General features: G+C 40.3%; 1 long non-coding RNA gene and 1 gene segment (V, D, J or C); one reads left to right on the top strand and one right to left on the bottom strand.

Annotated features, from left to right (window-relative positions):
- The first annotated feature begins 29 nt into the window (after nucleotides 1-29).
- LOC143118985 (Ig kappa chain V region Mem5-like) lies at nucleotides 30-21,991 on the top strand. The segment is given in 4 exon segments: nucleotides 30-122; nucleotides 223-522; nucleotides 20,504-20,536; nucleotides 21,337-21,991. Coding segments are annotated over 4 exon segments (723 nt in total).
- Nucleotides 14,596-16,095, bottom strand: LOC143118351 (uncharacterized). Its single transcript, XR_012986121.1, has 2 exons — nucleotides 15,413-16,095; nucleotides 14,596-15,380 (listed from the first exon to the last, which is right to left on the bottom strand). It is a non-coding gene; the product is annotated as an uncharacterized LOC143118351 (long non-coding RNA).
- Nucleotides 21,992-22,172: the final 181 nt, after the last annotated feature.

The following is a 22,172-nucleotide window of genomic DNA, read 5'->3' as shown; positions in this document are numbered from 1 at the left end:
CCTCGGCATACACGCAATGCAGCTGCCCTCCCTAGAAAACAAACTTTAATTTGTCAAGAGTATGCTATACAAAATGCATGTCTCATATCAGGTGTTATCTATCCTTAGTCTTTGGATTAGAGGTGAGTTTAAACTTGTATAATGCTGCATTGATGATGTTTTACCTGCATTAGCGTGTAAGATTAGATTCCTCAAATCTATTCTGTAACATTTATATACCAGGTTCTGTGGGGATCATCACAGTAGATCAGTCTCCTGCTGTCATCAATGCCCAGCCTCAGGACACTGTGAAGGTCCTTTGTCGAGCTTCACAGGATATTGGAAATGACATGGAGCTGTACCAATTTAAACCTGGACAACCACCCAAACACCTCATCCATGACAGTACCAGTAGAATGTCTGGCACTCCTGAGCGGTTCAGCGGGTCCTACAGTGGGGCTCTGACCACCTTCACCATCAGTGGTGTACAGATAGAGGATGAGGCTGAGTACCACTGCGCTCACAGTGAAGAGTGGCCAGTCACACAGTGAAATATCATCGTACAAAAACGTGCTCCTCTTTCAGCTTCACTGATCATGACAGTTTGTTCATGAATGAAGTGCCACCTCCAGACAGCTGCAACAAAACCACTTTGTTAGTACTTAATAAGAAACAGACTTTTGTTGAATAGATTTGTACTTGTAAGGTACCCATAATGCCCACTACTTGTGCATGTATCGGGTATGGGGTAACATATTATTATCCATTATTATCCACTATTATCCATTATGCTGGTTAGCATCTTATTTTATGATATTAAATCATATGTTACATGTCTGCATCTGGTAAGTGGATGTGCCAATCCTAAGGTGAATGGGCAAGTGCAAAAGAGTGCAAAAGCAGCAGTTGTCCACAAATCAATCAATGACATGAGATAACTAATACCCCAGAAGAAATGCACTCAGCATACTCAACTTAATTTCTTAAAGGTCACTTATTTTACCCCTTTTTTCCACAATTTAAAATAGTTTCTTGAGCTATTAATAACACATCTGTGTCATACTTGAAATGCTTAAAAAACCAAAAGGAAGAAGCACCACAACTCTCCTGTCTAGAGCCCTGTTCAGTGTGTGCAACCCTGTTTGTGTGCCTGTTCCTTTACAAACACAAACATATTGCACAATGGCTTTGCTTCAACATTTTGGTAACAGGTCCCAAACTTGTGGGATGAAAGCAACATTTTGCACATTCTTGTAATGAGCAGACACTTGGTCCAAATAAATAAAATTGAGGTGTTTTTATTCAACAAGCTTCCATGGCATCGTGTTGGGAGAGTTTCTGAACGGCTCATTTTCGTCTCACTGAATCATGTTTCCAGAACTAGCCAACCCATGAACAAACAACTGGGTTATGTTATTTTGGTGGTTTTTACATTGGTAGCTCTCAGACACCTATATACAGTCACATTACAATGTTAGCACACCCATGCTAAAGTTGGCTGAAAAGAGGAATAAAAAATCATCTTTTGGAAATTGATCTTAATGCCTTAATTAAAAAATAGTAACAATCCAACCTTTAAGGACATCAATTTTCTTTGTGAATGAATAACATATCGTAAATAAATAAAATGTTCTTCCTTCCATAAGTAAGCACACCCCTATGCTAAATTCCCACAGAGGCAGGCAGATTTTTATTTGTAAAGGCTAGTTGTTTCATGACCATTCCTAGATATTGCCATGGGGTTACATCATCTCTCAATGCAAATCAAACCAGCTATATCTAACTGAAATAAAACCACGCCAATCTCTAGGTATGGTGAAGGGTATGTGATGATGTGGGGCTATTTTAATTCCATTTTAGTCAACTTTATTATGGGTGTGCTAATATTGTAACATGACTGTACATGCACAAACACACTGAAAAGGTGTGATTTTATATAACATGACAGGCAGGTGCTGGGCAGAGAAATGGTAGGTTCGCTTAGAAGATGTTTCTTTCATGTAATGACTTCAGAAAAATATTGTGTTTAATGTAAACTATTTCTCTAATATAAAAATAAGTTGGATATTGCATGTCTAAAATATATTTGGCAACCACGTTGAGGGAGTTTCCGACTCTTGAGTTCTTTCCCATCAGACAGACCTCTAACTCTCATTTGCATTTAAATCCACCTCATGTCTTTAAAAATTGCTCTCCCCAACACACACACATGAAACAACATAGAATTGAACTGAACAATTTCTCAGAGCTACAGCCATCATCATGGGCCCAGCACACAAGACCATAACTCTTTTAACCCTCTGGATAACAGGCAAGTTTAAGTTCTGTCAAGGTTTAGATAGGTGTCTTCCTCTCAATTTGTAACCATTTGTCTGATATTCCTTCTGTGTCCTCTCAGGTTCTGTGGGGATCATCACAGTAGATCAGTCTCCTGCTGTCATCAATGCCCAGCCTCAGGACACTGTGAAGATCCTTTGTCGAGCGTCACAGGATATTGGAGATGATATTGAGCTCTTCCAGTTTAAACCTGGCCAAGCTCCCAAACTAGTAATTCATGATAGTAAACACAGACACTCAAGTACTCCAGAGAGATTCAGTGGCTCTTTGAATGGGGCTCTGACCACCTTCACCATCAGTGGAGTTCAGATAGAGGATGAGGCCGTGTACTACTGCCAGCAGAGTGAAGAGTTCCCACTCACACAGTGAAATATCGCCGTACAAAAACCACTGAGTAGTTCCGTGCTTCATGGATCACAGTCCTAAACACACACACACACACACACACACACACACACACACACTACTACATACTACACCATATTTTTTAACACATTTATTTATGACACATATTTAGATAAATTGAACATAATTAACATATTACTGATAGTAAACTATGGAGGTGCATACATTTAGAATGCATTTGCAAAGGAGGACAGACTTTATCAGCTTGTAGCACAGTCTAAACAAAATGTTGTATTTCTAAAAACTTTACCACAAAATTGCACAACAATATTACACCATTTGAATACTAATGAATCAAAACAAAATACAGCAAACAGCTGTTGTCTCAATTACAAATATTGGCATTGATCACAAAAGTTGAGTATGTAATGTGGGTGGTTGATCCCCTCCTCATTGTTAAACCAGCTATTGTTGAGGAGAGGGTTAGCATAGAGGGGCTCACCTCACATAGATACTCTCATTCCTGGCTAGTTATCTTGTTTAATCAGCTATAAACAAGCTGCCAGAGGTTTGCCAGAGCTGGCAGTGATACACACACCACACTAATTTGGGCCTCAGATGCTCATCAATTGACCTCACTTCTTCAATGTTGGTACAGTCTCATTTGCTTTCTGATGCGTATACCCAACAGTCAGTCAGAGACGGTCCACTCATGTCCATCTCTGTATGTGCCAGACCAGTATAAAGCCACTGGCAGAGGTTGTTTTACAGCATTTGTGTCTTGGGTTCTGGGCCCCAATAAGCCACATGAATAATAGAAACTGTACAAGTAGACACCCTTGGCTATTGCCTGTCTCCTGCTGGTTATCTCCCAGAATCAGAGGCCTGCAGCAACTCTGGCATCACCAGCTCACGTCATGTTGGCACACACACACACACACACACACGGCACCCTCTCCTTCAGAGAATAACACAGAGCCACACATCCTGAGCAATGCTGGCATCGTCAACAACACTTATGCTGCTTACAACCAGGACCCTCAACAGAGCAGAAGCAACTGTCATTCATTTACATGGACTTTCACTTTCCTCACATCATAAAAGCTGTCTGTTGTGTCCAACGATGACCAGACTTGAGATCATTTTTCAGCAACCTGTAGGCTCCTACGTTAATGACAAGTTAACACTTTTTAGTATCTAAAAAGTGACACTTGTATAAAGATGACACTTGTATAAAGATGATCCGTATATTTCAAATATTGTCTCCTTTGATCTTGTGCATCCCAGGTAGGTTTTATGGCATCCTTTTAGTATCTTTGTTCTCTGTTGTGCTGTGGTGAGGCTATTATATGTGTGCTGCTCATGGTTCTGTTTGGCTCTCACAGGCTCCTGTAAGCCAGTCTGATCTGTGATTCCTGCGTTCTGTTTTTGCCAGGTTCTATGGGGATCATCACAGTAGGTCAGTCTCCTGCTGTCATTAATGCCCAGCCTCATGACACTGTGGATATCCTTTGCCGAGCATCACAGGATATCGGACGTTACATGTCTCTTTACCAGTTTAAACCTGGACAAGCTCCAAAAAGTTTAATTTACTACAGTGACACAAGGTTTTCAGACACCCCACTGCGGTTCAGTGGTATCAGGAATGGAGCTCTGACCACCTTCACCATCAGTGGTGTTCAGCTGGAGGATGAGGCCGTGTACTACTGCCAGCAGGGTTATGAGTATCCGCTCACACAGTGAAATATCGCCGTACAAAAACCTCCTGCTCCTCTCTCAGCTTCACTGATCATGACAGTTTGTACTTGCTCAATCATGGAACATTTCTTGATCACTATAAACACATTCAAGACAATTCAGACTTGCCCTGAGACTAACGTCCAGCTATATATTAGGCGCTATATACAGTAGTGATAATGGCCTTCTTAAGAGTATGGGTCGCCTCTATACATTGACAGATAGTATCAAGGTACTTTTTCATGTTTAAGATTCAAAATAGCTCCATTTCTCAGGAATATTACAAATGATTGTTTTTTGCCCAACTCTATTCTACACAACTTTGCATCCCTTTTACTTTTCTTTGATTGACCATGCAGTACTAAAACATATCAAATAAAAGCCCCAAAATTCAACACATTCCTAATAATCTAGAGCCTATTTTTCACATGGAGTAGACGGTAACATTATTTAACACATCTAGCTGTTTATACTCCACTGGATAGGCCATCATAAAGTTCCATTTGGTCATGAAGCCAGTGTTAGATCATGCAAGGACCTACCATCTTCCCCGACATGGTCTGTTGCTGAAATCTACTCCAAATCAAAATAAGTTTTTACAAAGTATCTACATGGCTCAGTCAGGTCTCTGCACAGTCATTGAGAATGTGTCTAAAAAAATTAAAAAGAAAGAAGATGAACTGGTAGCAATCAGTTTTACAACTAGTTTCACACTGCCAAATCTTTAAAGAGAATTGAAACGGTGTTAGGTTGGAAGTTAGTCAGCATTGTGAGGTTAGTGAGTCTATCAAGCAAGAGATATTGCATCACCGACACTCATTTGCATACCTGTATATTCACATCTTCTGTGTTAAAACCAGTCCTCCTCCAGACAAACAACACAACAGCTTTCCTCACCCAGGCAGTGGAAACATAAAAACGACAGCACACCAAAATGAGTCCAACACTTCAGATGATTTCTCTTATTACTCTTTGGATTAGAGGTAAGATTTCTGTCATACATGGATTGATTTTTTTATTTTTTTTTATTTTCACTGTTTTCACTGTTTTCTCTTGTCTATTCAGGTTCTATGGGTATCATCACAGTAGATCAGTCTCCTGCTGTCATCAATGCCCAGCCTCAGGACACTGTGAAGATCCTTTGCCGAGCCTCACAGGATATTGGACGTGACATGTCTCTTCACCAGTTTAAACCTGGACAAGCTCCAAAAGGTTTAATGTACTACAGTGACACAAGGTTTTCACACACCCCTGAGCGGTTCAGTGGTATTAGGAATGGGGCTCTGACCACCTTCACCATCAGTGGTGTTCAGATAGAGGATGAGGCTGAGTACTACTGCGTTCACAGCGAGGAAGTGCCGTTCACACAGTGAAATATCGCCGTACAAAAACCCCTGAGCACTTCCATGCTTCAGTGATCACTTCAGTCTGGGGCTTATGATCCCACATAGATCACATCACACACAGATATTTTACTCACGTTTATTTTCTGACTTTGCATAACACAACCAACATTAGCCCAACATAACAATGAAACTGTACAATAATTTATACAAGCAGCTCCCTACAGAGTCCCTATACCGTGGCTGTCTTTTGAGAGGAGCAATTTATAAAAATCTCATATTACATTCAAAAAGCATTAACACCATCATCAATGCTTGTCGTTTTTTGGAAGATTAGATTGTATTGATAAAGCTTTAATCAAAAGTTGAATATATGCGGGTAATCCTAAATTATAATATCTATAAAGTCATTCTATGTCTTGTCAATTACACAGGAATTACATATTAGCCAACTGCATAGCAAAAGCAGAAAGCTTGAATGTAAAAGAAGACATCAAGCAGGGATTTGCTTAATGTTGCCTATACCTGGAGTCTAATAGTCTAAGTAAAAATTGTATAAAGCTTTACCACAGAATTGCATAACAATATTACATGATTAGAATACTAATTTATCAAAACAAAATACAGCAAACAGCTGAGGTCTCAATTATAAATATTGGGATTATCACAAAAGTTGAGTTTGTTATGTGGGTGGATGACTCCACTGTCAATCTTAAACTAGCTGTTGCTGAGGAGAGAGATAGCAGAGAGAAGAGGGCTCACCTCACTCAGACACTCTCAAGCCTGCTGGTTATCTTGTTGAATCAACATGTTTAATCAGCAACAAACAAGCTGCCAGAGGTTTGCCAGAGCTGGCGGTGCCACACACACCACAATAATTGGGGGCACATGTACTGTAGCAGGATTAAGGGGTGGAGCGCCCCATAATGACTGCCTAATTGGTTAGCCAATAGGTTTACCACATGTGCTCGTTGCAGTGGATCTTTCTTGCCTTGTGTAGTGTGTGTGTGTGTGTGTGTGCACGTGTAAGTGGTTGGCTTCCTGGGATTACCCCCAGCCTATGGTGATCTGCCTCCCCCCAGTAAGCCTCAGCCCTGGTATCCTCCTATCTGTCAGTTTTGTGTTTATAGTAACTAACTGTTAATAAAAATATATTTATGGATGGAACCATGTCTCTGACTGAGTAGAACAAACTTTTGTGCCTTCTTGAACCTGAAGTTAACATTTCTCTGTGTGCAATTCCCAGAGTGGCGTAGTCTGGCTATTTCAAAATATGGCTGAATGGGGCAGCCGTGGCCTACTGGTTAGCGCTTCAGACTTGTAACCGAAGGGTTGCCAGTTCGAACCCCGACCAGTAGGCAAGGCACATAACCTCGCTGCTCCCCGAGCGCCGCTGTTGATGCAGGCAGCTCACTGCGCCGGGATTAGTGTGTGCTTCTCCTCACTGTGGGCCAGATGTACTAACGCTTTTGCGCCCACTTCAGGCTTATTTGTTTCGCAACGTGCGTGTAAAATCATTCGAGGTATGTACAAACAGGCCGCAATGATGTAAAAGCGCAAACTGCCTGTCGCGGGAGCTGAAAGTGGCAGATTGCGATTGTCATGTCATGCATATGCATTCATGGGAGGATCCAGGGGAAAGTGGGAGTTTAGCGTAAAAAGATGGGAGGGGAAGAGTAAAGAGCGCCTAATTATGTATTCCGCGGTATGTACAAAGACTGCTCCTGAAAGCGCACGTTTATTCTGCGCCTAAATACTGTGCCTTGTAAAAGCAGGTGTTAATCCAAATTGAAGTTCAGTGCTTCAATAAGAGAACCTTTCAAAGACAACAGAATCGCTATTTAGAGCACCAGTTTTGCAAGTCTTTGTAGGCTACTATCAAAAGCAACATTAACTTTCGTTGGCCTTTCGAATGTCTTACTTTCACTTTCACGTCATTCACTTAAACTTTCCTACTTGCTAGATTTGACCAATCTTCCATAGCCTACGTTCACAAGTAGTTTGAGTAGAACTACTGATCTTCATTATCTCCCTGCTTGTTGACATCTTATCATATGGTATTATTTCATGATCGCTAAACGTTTGATTCTTTTTAATGTTGTCATCAGTTAACTTCATTCAACTGCGCTTGTAGGCTCTGCCATTCAGTTGTGGACATTCGTAAAGAGAGGCAGAGAAAGGCGCAGTTTACACCAAGGATTGAACGATTGATAAATACGACGGAAACTTGGGTCTGTCAGCGTTCGCAGTCTGCGGTTTGTCCATGGCGCTGATAACGTTACGTTCGCAAATGTACGTACATCTGGCCCTGTGTGTTTACTGTTTCACTAATTCACGGATTGGGATAAATGCAGAGACCAAATTTCCCTCACGGGATCAAAATTATACTTATACTTATACTTAAATACTGCTCTTGCCACACACAGATGCTCATCAATTGGCCCAACGTCTTCAAACATCCGACTGTCCACTTGGTGTGCACTGGGCCAGTCTCATTTGCTGCCTGATATTTATATCCAACAGGATCCTGAGTCTAAACAACACACACAAACATGTCAATCTCTGTACGTTCCAGACCAGCATACATCCACTGGCAGAGGTTGTTTTACAGCATTTGTGTGCTGGGTTCTGGGCCCCAATAAGGCACATGAATAATAGGAACTATATTTAAGCAGACACGCTTGGCTATTATTATTATATCACCTGTCTCCTAATGGTTATCTCCCAGAACCAGAGGCCTGCAGCAGCTCTGGCATCACCAGCTCACGCCATGTTGGCACACACACACACACACACATGCACACACACACACACACACACACGGCACTCTCTCCTTCAGAGAATGCCACATACCCACACATCCTGAGCAACGCTGGTATCGTCAACAACACTTATGTTGCTTACAACCAGGACCCTCAACAGAGCAGAGGCAACTGTCACTCATTTACATGGACTTTCACTTTCCTCACATCATAAAAGCTGCTCTCTCTGTTGTGTTCAAAGATGACCAGACTTGATTATCTTTCAGAAACCTGTAGGCTCCTATCTTAATGACAAGTTAACACTTTTTGTAGTAATTTGACACTCGTATAAAAATGATCCATATATTTCAAATATTGTCTCTTTTGATCCTGTTCATCTCAGGTAAGTTTCATGGCATCCTTTTAGTATCTTTGTTCTTTGTTGTACTGTGCTGAGATTATAACATGGTCTCTGTTGTGCTGTGGTGAGATTATAACTTGTTCTCTGTTGTGCTGTGGTGAGGCTATTATATTCTTTGCACTGGTGTGTGTGCTACTCATGGTTGTATGGCTCTCACAGGCTCCTGTAAGCCAGTCTGATCTGTGATTCCTGCGTTCTGTTTTTGCCAGGTTCTATGGGGATCATCACAGTAGGTCAGTCTCCTGCTGTAATTAATGGGTTAATTAATGCCCAACCTCATGACACTGTGATTATCCTTTGCCGAGCATCACAGGATATTGGACGTTACATGTCTCTTTACCAGTTTAAACCTGGACAAGCTCCAAAAAGTTTAATTTACTACAGTGACACGAGGTTTTCAGACACCCCACAGCGGTTCAGTGGTATCAGGAATGGAGCTCTGACCACCTTCACCATCAGTGGTGTTCAGCTGGAGGATGAGGCCGTGTACTACTGCCAGCAGGGTTATGAGTATCCGTTCACACAGTGAAATATCGCCGTACAAAAACCTCCTGCTCCTCTCTCAGCTTCACTGATCTTGACAGTTTGTACTCGCTCAATCATGGAACATTTCTTGATCACTATAAACACATTCAAGACAATTCAGACTTGCCCTGAGACTAACGTCCAGCTTAAGCACTATATTATAGTGATATTGGCCTTCTTAAGAGTATGGGTCGCCTCTATACATTGACAGATAGTATCAAGGTTCTTTTTCATGTTTAGGATTCAAAATAGCTCCATTCCTCAGGAATATTACAAATGATTGTTTTTTGCCCAACTCTACTCTACACAACTTTGCATCCCTGTTACATTTCTTTGATTGACCTGTATTAGAAACATATCAAATAAAAGCCCCACAATTCAACACATTCCTAATCATCTAAAGCCTATTTTTCATATGGAGTATACTGCATATTTAAACAGACATATCGTTGTAATATAAGAAAGATATTAATCCAAATATGGTGACAGCGAGAAAGGGATACGGATACATGTAAAAAGCCTTTGTTGTAATTGGCTACTTTATTAAAAAGCCACCATGTTTCAACTTAACACAGAGGTCTTCATCAGGGCTGAGTTTACTCACACGTTGTATATTTAACACATCTAGTTCTTTATACTTCACTGGATAGGCCATCATAAAGTTCCATTTAGATATTGGTCATGAAGCCAGTGTTACATCATGCAAAGGACCTACCATCTTCCCCGGAATGGTCTGTTGCTGAATTCTACTGCAAATCCAAATACTAAGTAAGGGATAACGGCCGCCGAGGTGTCCTGTTATACGGAATTAATGGACGAGGGCGAGGGGCAAAAACTCCCCGACACGCAACGGAGGGGAGTTGCCTCCGCCCAAGTCCATTAATTCCGTATAACTGGACACACCTCGAAGGCCGTTATCCCGCTTATCACCCGGTTGCCACTGTAAACACTGTAAACACGCGGTTCTGTTTAAAAAGAAGCTCACTAGTTCAGCTTGTTGTACAACTTTAGCATGGACAGTTAGCTTGTTTACAGTTGATTCCATTGTTGGGAAGCCTGCAACCAAAAGATTCTAGAGCGCTGCAACCGTCGTCCTACTATGGTTGTTATAGTTACCATTCATAAGCATTGATATGGAACGGTGTCCTGTTATTCAGAATTAAAGGCCACCCGCCAGCCAATCAGAAAAGAGTATTTCTTCTCTCCGGGTGATAAGCTTTTTTAAAGTATCTACATGGCTCAGTCTTTTAGGTCTCTCCACAGAGCTGCACATTCATTGTGAATGTGTCTAAAAAATGAAAAAGAAAGAATATGAACCGCTATCAATCAATTTTACAACTAGTTTCACACTGCAAAATCTTTAAAGAGAATTGAAACTGTGTTAGGTTGGAAGTTAGTCAGCATTGTGACCTTAGTGAGTCTATCAAGCAAGAGATATTGCATCACCGACATTCATTTGCATAACTGTATATTCACATCTTCTGTGTTAAAACCAGTCCTCCTCCAGACAAACAACACAACAGCTTTCCTCACCCAGGTAGTGGAAACTACAGCACACCAAAATGAGTCCAACACTTCAGATGATTTCTCTTATTACTCTTTGGATTAGAGGTAAGATTTCTGTTATACACAGATTAATATTTTTATTTTGTTTTTAAAAAGGAATTATTCAATGCATTTTTCACTGTTTTCTCTTGTCTATTCAGGTTCAGTGGGGATCATCAGAGTAGATCAGTCTCCTGCTGTCATCACAGCTCAGCCTCAGGGCACTGTGAACATTCTCTGCAAGGCTTCTAGAGAAATTGGCAATGATATGGAGCTATACCAGTTTAAGCCTGGTCAGTCCCCTAAACTCATGATCTATGATGGAAATAGTAGGTTCTCTGGCACCCCGAGTCGTTTCAGTGGCACATGGACAGGAGCCGACCACACCTTCACCATCAGTGGAGTTCAGATAGAGGATGAGGCCGAGTACCACTGCGCTCACAGTGAGGAGGACCCGCTCACACAGTGAAATATCGCCGTACAAAAACCTCCCCTACATCTCACGCTTCACCAACTCCCTCAAGCTGCTCAAATGAGCAACACCATTCATATAGAAATCTCACCAGAGACAATATTGTGAGTTTGGAGTTGAGGGATTTTCATCTGTTACAGTAACATAAACATCACAATTAATTCATTTTTTATATACATATATTGTTTGCCATGTTTACAACATATTTGAAATGTGGTTACAACTTTGGCCATAGACAACCCCACATCTTTTTTCTTTTTTTTTAAAGTGAGTTTCTCTTTACCAGGGTTTTCAAGAACCATGGAACCCATATTCACATAAACATTAAATTTACATTATATTTATTTGGGATAGATAGATAGATAGATAGATAGATAGATCAATCCTTCTTATATTGAACAGATATCAAAACCAACAATATGACTGCCACATGGTGATGCCATGTCCTATCAGAAGAAAATAAATCATGTTTTTCAACTTCTTTACCAACCAATAAATACTCTAATACTCTAAATGAGCCAGTTACCTGCTAATTTTTTTCTTGTTGAATCAACATGTTTAATCAGCAACAAACAAACTGCCAGAGGTTTGCCAGAGCTGGCGGTGCCACACACACCACACACACCACACTTATTTGGGCCACAGATGCTCATCAATTGACCCAACGTCTTCAAACATCCGACTGTCCGACTTGGTGTTCACCGTGTGCGCTGGTCCAGTCTCATTTGCTTCCCGATACTTACATCCAACAGGATCCTGAGTCTATACAACATACACACAAACATGTCAGTCTCTGTACATGCCAGACCAGCACACCGTCACTGGCAGAGGTTGTTACACAGCATTTGTGTCTTGGGTTCTGGGCCCCAAGACAGAGGCCTGCAGCAGCTCTGGCATCGATGTTGGCACACACACATGGCACCCTCTCCTTCAGAGAATGCCACATACCCACACATCCTGAGCAACGCTGGCATCCTCAACGAAACTTGCTGCTTACAACCAGGACCCCCAACAGAGCAGAGATAACTGTCACTCATTTACACAGACTTTCACTTCCCTCACAGCATAAAAGCTGTTCTCTCTGTTGTGTCCAAAGATGACCAGACTTGATCATCGTTCAGCAACCTGTAGGCTCCTACCTTAAGTTTATTATTTATTATTATTTATTTATTTATTTAAGAGGATTACTGTTTCATAAGTTCTTTTATTGAGTTTTCTTTTGCACAGATAAAAGACATGCACTTTCAAATTTCGTTGTAAATGTACAATGACAATAAAGATATATAATATATTCTATTCTATTCTAATATACTTAAGGGATAATGGACAACACAGTGGTCTGTTAACAGAAATTAATGCACGGTTGAGGTTGTAATAGGCCCAACACACAGTGGAGGGCCGTTTAACCTCGTAAGTGCATTCATTTCTGTTAACAGACCACCGTGGAGTCCATTATCCCGCTTATTCCACTGTTGCCGCTTGCGCTGTGTTCATTTCCGGTTATAATTTAAATGTTTTAATCGCTAGAACTCTCTTGTTTGTAGAACTATTTTTCCCCGACACATTTCAACAATTTCTCAACTTGCAAGGACAATAGGAAATTCAACCAAGCAGTGGAATAATCCTGAGCCGTTATGCTCTGGAATAATCTATTCTATTCTATTCTATTCTATTCTGTTCTACAAACTTTATCAAAAGTTAATTGAATCTGTTTTATAAGCTCACAGCGCATACCATAGAACTGGACAGTGTGTCGTCTGTTAAGAGTGATGCGAGCGCTAGTCCAGAGCCCCCTGGTGGCTGGCTGCAGTACAATGTGTAACTCCGCCCACCCCCATGTATTTCAATGGCCAAGTAGCCAACTTTCCGTGTCACTTTTCTCACCTAAAACAATTTTTGTATCAACAACTTTTTATTCGAAAAAATAGTTTTCAAGATGCTTCAATACACACAATTTTTCTTTTCTCGCTGAAATTATTTTTTTTTATGTTATATTAACAAATCTAAAAAGGGCGTGTTTAGACCTATGATTGACAGCTGGCTGGCTGCAGACACGACGCTTTGTCCATTATGTTTTACCGTCTAGGCTGCAGACACTACCACGTCATCGCTCACTTATTTTAACGACACCTGATTTCGACACATAATCTAACCTAAAGAAGTGTTGCTGTTATTATCATTAGGCTATATCTTATCACAGTCTGACTAAATACATATTGATAGTCATACATTGTGGAGTTGTTTGTAAGAGACATCGTTGTTAGTTGTGACCGATTCTTTGTGAAAAAAGATATGTGCTGTTCTTTCGTAGATGCTAAGTATATTAGCTCATAGCATGCTACATCATGCTAGCATTAGCCAGTTGATAGGTAAAGTAAAAGAGCTCTGCTTGCTATATTGATCCGAAGTGACGTTAGCCATAGTCACCATCATTTACAGTCCTACTTGTTTCAAATGGTATAACGTAACCAGTGATTGCCGTCATCATCGTTGCAACTTCATTTGAATACACTTTGTCACTGGAGAAGGCGATGTTAAGTTTCATTAACGTTAACTCTTGCTTAGTTTTGCGAATGACAATAAACGCCACCTAGCCTGCTAGGTCGACAACCTCGGTATGCCCATTTATGAATCAGCCCGACAAATAATGTTACTTGTGTTTTAGTGAACACATTATTGGACCATAGCTTAACGTGAGGAGGGATTCAAAGTTACAAATGGCCAATTTGCTTAGTATGCTCAGAACAGCGGTATCTGAAAATGCGTTAAGGTATCGTTGTTACCTGCGATTGCACTGCTGGAGAAGCATTTTGCATTGGTATGATTTGATCAGGTCTTGCCAGTGATGTGTAAATCCTCCCGTAGACGTACATCATTTCAAAATAATACGTCTAAATTGAAAACTGTGACAACTCATTGATAGGCTCTCTCAATATGTCTGTAATCGTATGCCTCTACCACATGCTTGCTAGTCTTTCACCAGAGAGGGTGCTCCATTATAAATCAAAAATGTAATACTGCAGCCTTCATGTCAGCTGTAAAAATATGAGAACATGGATCTACTACATCAGGATACTCTGTAAACATTTTACACATAATCAGGAAGCTACTTTGCTGTTCAGTGTGTGATGTGTTTAAAGTGGTACTACGTTTAAAGAAAAAAAATTATTCTTTGTTTCAAGTGCATAAGAAAATACCACATTATGATGATGATGGCTATGGTTACCCTTAACAAATACAAAACAATATAATAGGCTACTTAAAACAGGGATCAATCAATAGCCTAATGAAAATGAGGGGGGTTAAGCAATAATAAATGATAATGCCCATTCAATCAATAATATAATAACAAAAACATGGTAAGACTACATTAAGGAGAATATCAATAATAAACAATGTCAAATTAATCAACAGCCTATAATGAAAATAAAACAGTACTACTGCATACAAACCATAATGTATAAGTGCTTAAAAGACCAAAACTATCACAAGAACGAAGAGCACTGGGCAACTCATTCCACCAACATGGAACCACTCAGGAAAAGAGTCTTGAATTTGACCTAGCGTTTAAGACTGGTCGACACAACAGACGCTCATCAGAAGACCACAGTGGGCGGTTGGGGATGTATATCTTGATCATTGAATTAAAATAACAAGGAGCAGATCCAGTCAGTGTCCTATAGGCCAAAGTGAGAGATTTAAATTTAATTCTGGCTACTGTAGGGAGCCAATGGAGAGTAACTAGGAGTTACGATGTGTCCTCTTTGGCTGATTGAAGACCAGTCATGTTGCAGCATTCTGAATGATAGATCACACAAATGAAATAAAAAAAACATTCAATATTGATTTAGTATCAACCAATAATTATTCTGATATTAATATTATTGTAATGTCTACATCTTTGTGTAGGCTACAGTTAAATACTAAGCAATGACCTCTGACTTAAATACCAAGGCAGTTAAATGACCGTGGTATGGTATAGTCTACGTGATACACAGGACTACACAGTAAACCCATTTGAAAAGCATCATCATCTCAGTATACCCATTTAAAATAGGCAAGGATACGTATTTAATAACATTTGGGGTTGCTCACAGTATACCCACCACTACAACTAACTAACTAGACTACACCACTGGTTAAATGGCGCATTGCAATTTACAATTTGTGTGAGTTCAGGGGCATACAGAAAGTTGAAGTTTGGGTGACATCAATAAAGAAAATAGAAACAAAGGGATGTGTACAGCCTCAAGTATGAATGATGTCACATTAACAGAAGGTTCAGAGCAGCGGCAGACCTTTCTTGGTGCCACGCAAGTTATTGAAAGTCATGTGTTTTCAGAACGTAGTGGTGCTGTGCCATGTCCCATGTATAAGGGGCTTCAGGTTGATCCAGTGACGGTGGGTGATGATGTCAGGGAGATGGATGTCAGGGGACTTGGAGAAAGGGGGAGGACATGCCACCTCAGACCACCCCAGCCAAACCACTTCACGTAGGCATTCCCCCTTGCTTGCAGAGTAATGTAGACCATGGAGACCACCTTGCCGCCACCTCCAGTACATTCAGCCATCACCCATATCTTACCTGCAAAAAGGAAAGTTACAATAAAGTTAGTCAGACAATTTTACAACATTACAAAGCATCTAATCAGGCACTCGACACCACTAGTAATACCAATTAATTAAATATATGTGTGCAATAAAGTTCTCAGCCTACCTAATGTTAACTACACATTTAAATATGCGGTGTGAATGTTATTAACTTGCGTCAGCTTGAAAAATAACGTTATCAGTATGACTGATCATTGCTGTAGATGACAAACTAAGGTCTTTCTCAAATGTTCACCGATATCCCTGGGAAGTGACTGGTTGTTGGCGTAGCTGCTAGTGTTAAATGCAGGCGTTTCATTTATCGATCATTCACTTATGCGGTCTACAACTACCGACCTATTTTTTACAGTCTATGCTACCGACCTACCATCACAGAAGTAGCTCTAACAGAGGTGTCTGTCGTTAACGTTAGAAAAAATGCAACGCTGGCAAACTGGCTAGTAGTTACATTAACATGACAGGTTGATGAGGTCCATGCTTCACATTAAGTTAACGTTAACTTTGCGTTGCTTTATCACATCATACCGTTGTTTTATCACACACTGTACTGACTGTCTAGTGTTATTAATCCCCATGTACAGTCAATGGTTACTCCATGTTGAGATGGCATACATTGAGATATTTGAAAACAGCAACAACTAATAAAACCAAGTATATCATGCATCGACTGTTACGGGAGCTGTGTGCTAATCTTCACTTCAACGACTAACTTAGCCTCCCGTTACCGGTAACGTTAATGTAGCTGCTAACGTTAGCATGTAATTCGCTGTCCGTATTTCTGTTGTTAGCTCATTAGTATTCACCATACTAAATTGTCACAGTCTATAATCAACATAATAAGCTCTCTTAGACATATTTAAGAACACCAATAGACAAAAAAAAAATTCAGTTGATACGCAAGAATTACCAGACAAGAACAAACCGATTGTTGTTTGTACTGTTTAGCTAACTCACAGCCGCAAAATTCATCCAGCCAGCTAGCCTTCGGCGGCGAGTCGACCTGCGTTGTGGAAAGGAGAAGGGGGCGGGTTTCACTTGACAAGGGGCGTGTTTAACTCGCTGAGTGACAACTGAGTGGGCGTGCCTGACCGCGACTCCTTCACTGCGCATGCTTCAACTTTTGCTGCGCAGCCGCACTTCAAATTGGCTCCAAATTTTCCAAGATGGCGTCGCCTCGGCGGCTTCAATTCCATAGAACACTGCAGAATGCAGCCACACTGTCCAGTTCTATATATACAGTCTATGGCGCATACAGCAGGAACTTTTTTTTTTAATCTATTCATTTGCTAAGGGCAATGTTTGTTTATCAACCAATACAATACCATTGAATGATGAGCCAAAGTTAGCTGCTAATTTTCATTTCTTGTCTAGCCAGTTCTTACAAAGGCAACCCAGAAGGCAATGTGCTGGGTAAGGGAAACTCATTGCATTCTCCAACCGATCTCTGACCATTATTTGCATTCTATGAGGAAAATCCCTGGAGCACACCGATGGTCAGATTAAGAGCAAGTTTAATAAAAAGGTGCAGAAAGGCTACGACTAACATTTAGATGTGTATATGTTACATCTTCATCAGAGTCGATGGACCATCCAGTGGATTTCCTTCCTTATGCATTGTTGTTGAGTTGTTGTCAGATTCGCAGAGGAATTACCACTGGTTACCAATTATTTGCATACTACTGTATTTCACCTCCTGTCTTTAAAGCAGTCCTGAGCCACATAAAACAGCCATTGCCCTCTTTAGTCAGTATCGCAAGCAAAATGGACCCAACCTTTCAGATGATAGCACTTTTAACTCTCTGTGTGACAGGTATGTCTTAAAATAAATATCTTAACTTGAACCTAACTAAAATTTTACTCACTTAGTTATAGATGTTAAAGTATAATTGTTCTCTTCTCCGCATTCCATTTCTCAGGTTCTTTGGGGATCATCACAGTGGAACAGTCTCCTCAGTTTATTTCTGTCCAGCCTGCGACAACTGTGGAGATTAATTGCCGATCCTCTCAGGATATTAGCAACAACATGAATCTGTACCAGCTTAAACCTGGACAACCACCCAAACTAATAATTTACTACAGTACTAACAGGTTCTCTGGGACCCAGAGTCGCTTCAGTGGCTCCTACACTGGGGCTGACCACACCTTCACCATCAGTGGAGTTCAGATAGAGGATGAGGCTGAGTATTATTGTGGGCACGCTTACTCAAGACCATTCACACAGTGAAATGTTGCCGTACAAAAACCTCCCCTCCCTTCCACTCCACACTTCACTGACCTCCTCGAGTATCTCAAGCATGAGCCTCTGCATGCCCGCTTCAAAACAAATGGCAAACTGATGCTTGTGTGCACTGTAAGAAAGCATTGTGCACATTGCACACACAGACCAGTTAATTTCAACATCATGAAGTCCAGCAACAGCATTAACTGGCATTGTGCAGCAGCCAGGCACACAGACACATCACATGCTTGGACACAAAGGCTTTGCCAATGCATTGTCCTCGCTATATCTTAATTGTCATGTCTAATGAAGTATTATATATAATATATTATAGCAGATACAGATGCCTATTTTGGGTGCTTTACATTGATTGTTGATAATATTTTTTGTTCCTTTTTGATTATGTAACATGTTCTCCTAAACTAAACACATCAGCCATCTACTGTGCTGTGTTCTCTTTCAGTTAATATGCACAAATTCTGTTTACATTGCAGTTGTAAAACTTGTGTCGTAGAATAAAACAACTTAAAACAAGCATTTTTAAAGTCATAGTTTGAGAGCCCTGTTTGTAAACCATTCCCTGGACCTGGTATGTTGTTCATTTGCATGGAAGTGAATGACATTGGTGCTCATTGGGGACTTCCTGATAGTGCAGCTTAAAGGGCTTGGGGAGGGCTGACTTTCACACTGTCTGAGGAGCGGATGTCACATCTTTAACGTACAGCTCTGGGAAACATAATGAAGTCATTCTTACAGATAGCTATTCTCCTGATTTCAGTTTGGGGTGAGCATTTATCCATTTTTTTATGAATAGATATTCAGTGAAATTGATTTGAAAGTTAAACATTCATCTCTAAATGTTTTCTCTGTTTCTGTATTCAGATTCCATCCAGATATCTATCACTCAGACACCAACCCATGCGGCATTAAATGCACATGACACTCTGACCATTAAGTGCACAGCTTCCAGTTACATCTACGATGATATGGGCCTTTACTTTTTCAAGCATGGACAGTCTCCCAAACTCCTCATGTATGAGTTACATACAGAAACCTTCAATGGAACCCAATACGGTGGATCATGGCTTAAAGGATCACAAGATTTTGTGTTTTCAGTGAGGAATGTTGATTATGCGGATGAAGGGACATATTTCTGTGGAGAGTACCTCACCTGGCCGTACCACACTGATTCAGACATGTACAAGATCCTCCTCATATGTAGGCTTTCCTATACTGAGAGTGCAAGCGACTTCATTTCTGTTGGATGTATAATTTAAATAAGGATGTATTATTCATTCAATTCAAATGGATATACGTGATCCTTTAGCAATGAAGAGATATTGCATGGGGTGCTTTGTGGGATTGTGCAGTCATTTGTGAATGGACAAAACCTTTAACTGTGGAGTATAACTCTCCAAACTTTCTTCTAGTGGAGGAGAAGACTATTAAAATGCAGGTAGGCAAAAACTTACTTATATCATAAATTACACAACAAATACATCAACACCGTAGAAAATGCACATAAAGGTGCAGGATATATAAAGACTTTCAATAGTTTTTTAATTTGCTGTTTAATAATCTGTTACAGGATATAATCTGATTAGCCTACCTATAATAGATTATTAACATTGATGCCATAACAACATTTTTATTATAAATGCACATACTTGTTTATGATGGCATGTGTTTTAGTGTAGATAGCCTGACGGTTACACTTTCTATGACCCCATTGTGGCCATAAAGCATGATAAACACAGTCATAAAGCATAATAAACACAGTCATAAAGCATGATAAACACAGTCATAAAGCATAATAAACACAGTCATAAAGCATGATAAATACAGTCATAAAGCATGATAAACACAGTCATGAAGGCTTGTAAAGCATTTACAAAGCCATATGATGATTTACATTAGTCATGACTGTACTCATAAAGCATTATGGTGTCATTGTTATTGTTACAGGTTTATTATGCATGTGATACTTAAGCTGCAAGGGCATCATACTTTCTGAGTGCAGTCATAAATATATCTTTAATGGTTATGTAAACGTTTGTATAATCATTATGAGACATTATGAATGTTTATGAATGTCTTCATACTGCTTTATAGTTACTGAGTTTAGGTAAAGTGTTAGATAGGTTAGCTGTACATAAATACTATGGGTGAGCAAACACTGTGAAGAGGTTTTTGTACGGCTGTTCCCACTACTTCAGTCACTGTGGTACATGTTTGGTCAAGGCACAAAACTGACTGTCAAAAGTAAGTGCTTCACTTCTCTCCTTTTCATCATAGTAAGTTAAGTAGGCTATATTAATGAAGAATATAATAACCTGAAATGTATTAGAATATAATTTTTAGCTCATTGGTTATGTTTGGATTTTGGATCAGGTTGAAATTTGTGTTTTGAGCATACAGTAAACCAGTTAACTGGTATCAGAAAACTTTTTTTTTATATGGCTATTTGATCTTACTTTAAACTGTTAAGTTTAATGTTAGTGTAATGTCTATTAATGTCATCCTAAGTCACTTTGGACAAAAATCTGCTAAATATCATAAACATAAACATAGAAAACTGAATTGTAGCCTAATCATAATGGAAGTAATAATAACAATACAAGTCCAATTGATTAAAACACACTGCCATTAGACTTTCTGATGTGGAATTTTGTTTTTCTAACTGGAGTCACATAATGTATTGTTGGTGATATATAACATATTTGAAATTATGAGGATCAAATCTGTCAAATCGTTTAAAATTAGTGTTTTATAGGCCTATCTGTCACTATCCGTAGCTATGCACATTGAGGGGAAAGATTTCTTATGAAGCCGTGGATTTAGACACACAATGAAAGTATGGCTTTGATGCACGTTGGCACTGTACAGAAGGCTTAAGTGGTACAGCTACAATACATTTAAAGGTCATTGCTTTGATAACCAGGGAGCACAAATGTCGATAAATATGTATTCCTGTATTTGACTGTAAATCACTTTATAGATGGCTAAATAAATTCATGTAAATGTTGCTAATAATTGTGATTTTTGAATCTAATCTTTTGTAGGTCGTGCCGTCTCATCTCCTGAAGTCAAGATCCTTCAGCCGACCCAAAGGGATGCCTCTCCCGGCGTTCCTGCCTCACTGGTCTGTGTGGTCAGCAAGTTCTACCCTGACCAAGTGACGGTGAACTGGTTGGTGGATGGACAGGGGGCCAAAGGGGACAAACAGGACAGCCAGTCGGTCCGTGCGTCTGACAAGACCTACAGCATGAGCAGCACTCTGTGGCTCCAGCCGACTGACTGGGAGGCGGCCAAGACCTTCACCTGCCAGGTCCAACACGAGAGCCGGCAGGACCCCACCACCGCCACGCTGGACAAGAGTCAGTGCATGTAGCTGGAGGAGTCCGGGAGTTAGAGCAGCAACACACACACACACACACACACGCACCCGCACACACACATACACACCCGCACACACACAGACACACACACACACACACACGCACACACACACACACACACACACACACACTCACACAACCTGCTTCGAAACATGCAGCTGCTAACGCTCATTCTTTTACTTCTTCTTTTCAGTTCATTTTAGCAAATGTGTTGAGACACTTGCTGTCTCAAATTCTCAACCTGTGTTATGTGCCTTCAGCTACAGCTTCAAGTGCACTGTACTGGCTTTTCACTAAATAATAAACATGTTATTCTGAATCCTTTCTTTGTCTTTTTCTATTTCATTATTTCATCTTGGTGTCAGTTACTTTCTGTCTAATTTTGAATTAATCTGACATGTCTTGAGTGTGTCCAGACTGTATGTACATATACATAAACACACACACACACACACACACACACACACACACACACACACACACACACACACACTGTACAT

The sequence above is a fragment of the Alosa pseudoharengus genome, unplaced genomic scaffold (genome assembly GCF_046254945.1).
Source record: "Alosa pseudoharengus isolate Yale_2024_CS ecotype anadromous, Long Island Sound unplaced genomic scaffold, YU_APseudo_1.1 YU_APseudo_1.1_scf_12, whole genome shotgun sequence".
NCBI classification, from domain to species: domain Eukaryota; kingdom Metazoa; phylum Chordata; class Actinopteri; order Clupeiformes; family Clupeidae; genus Alosa; species Alosa pseudoharengus.
This window is presented reverse-complemented; position numbering and strand designations above follow the sequence as displayed.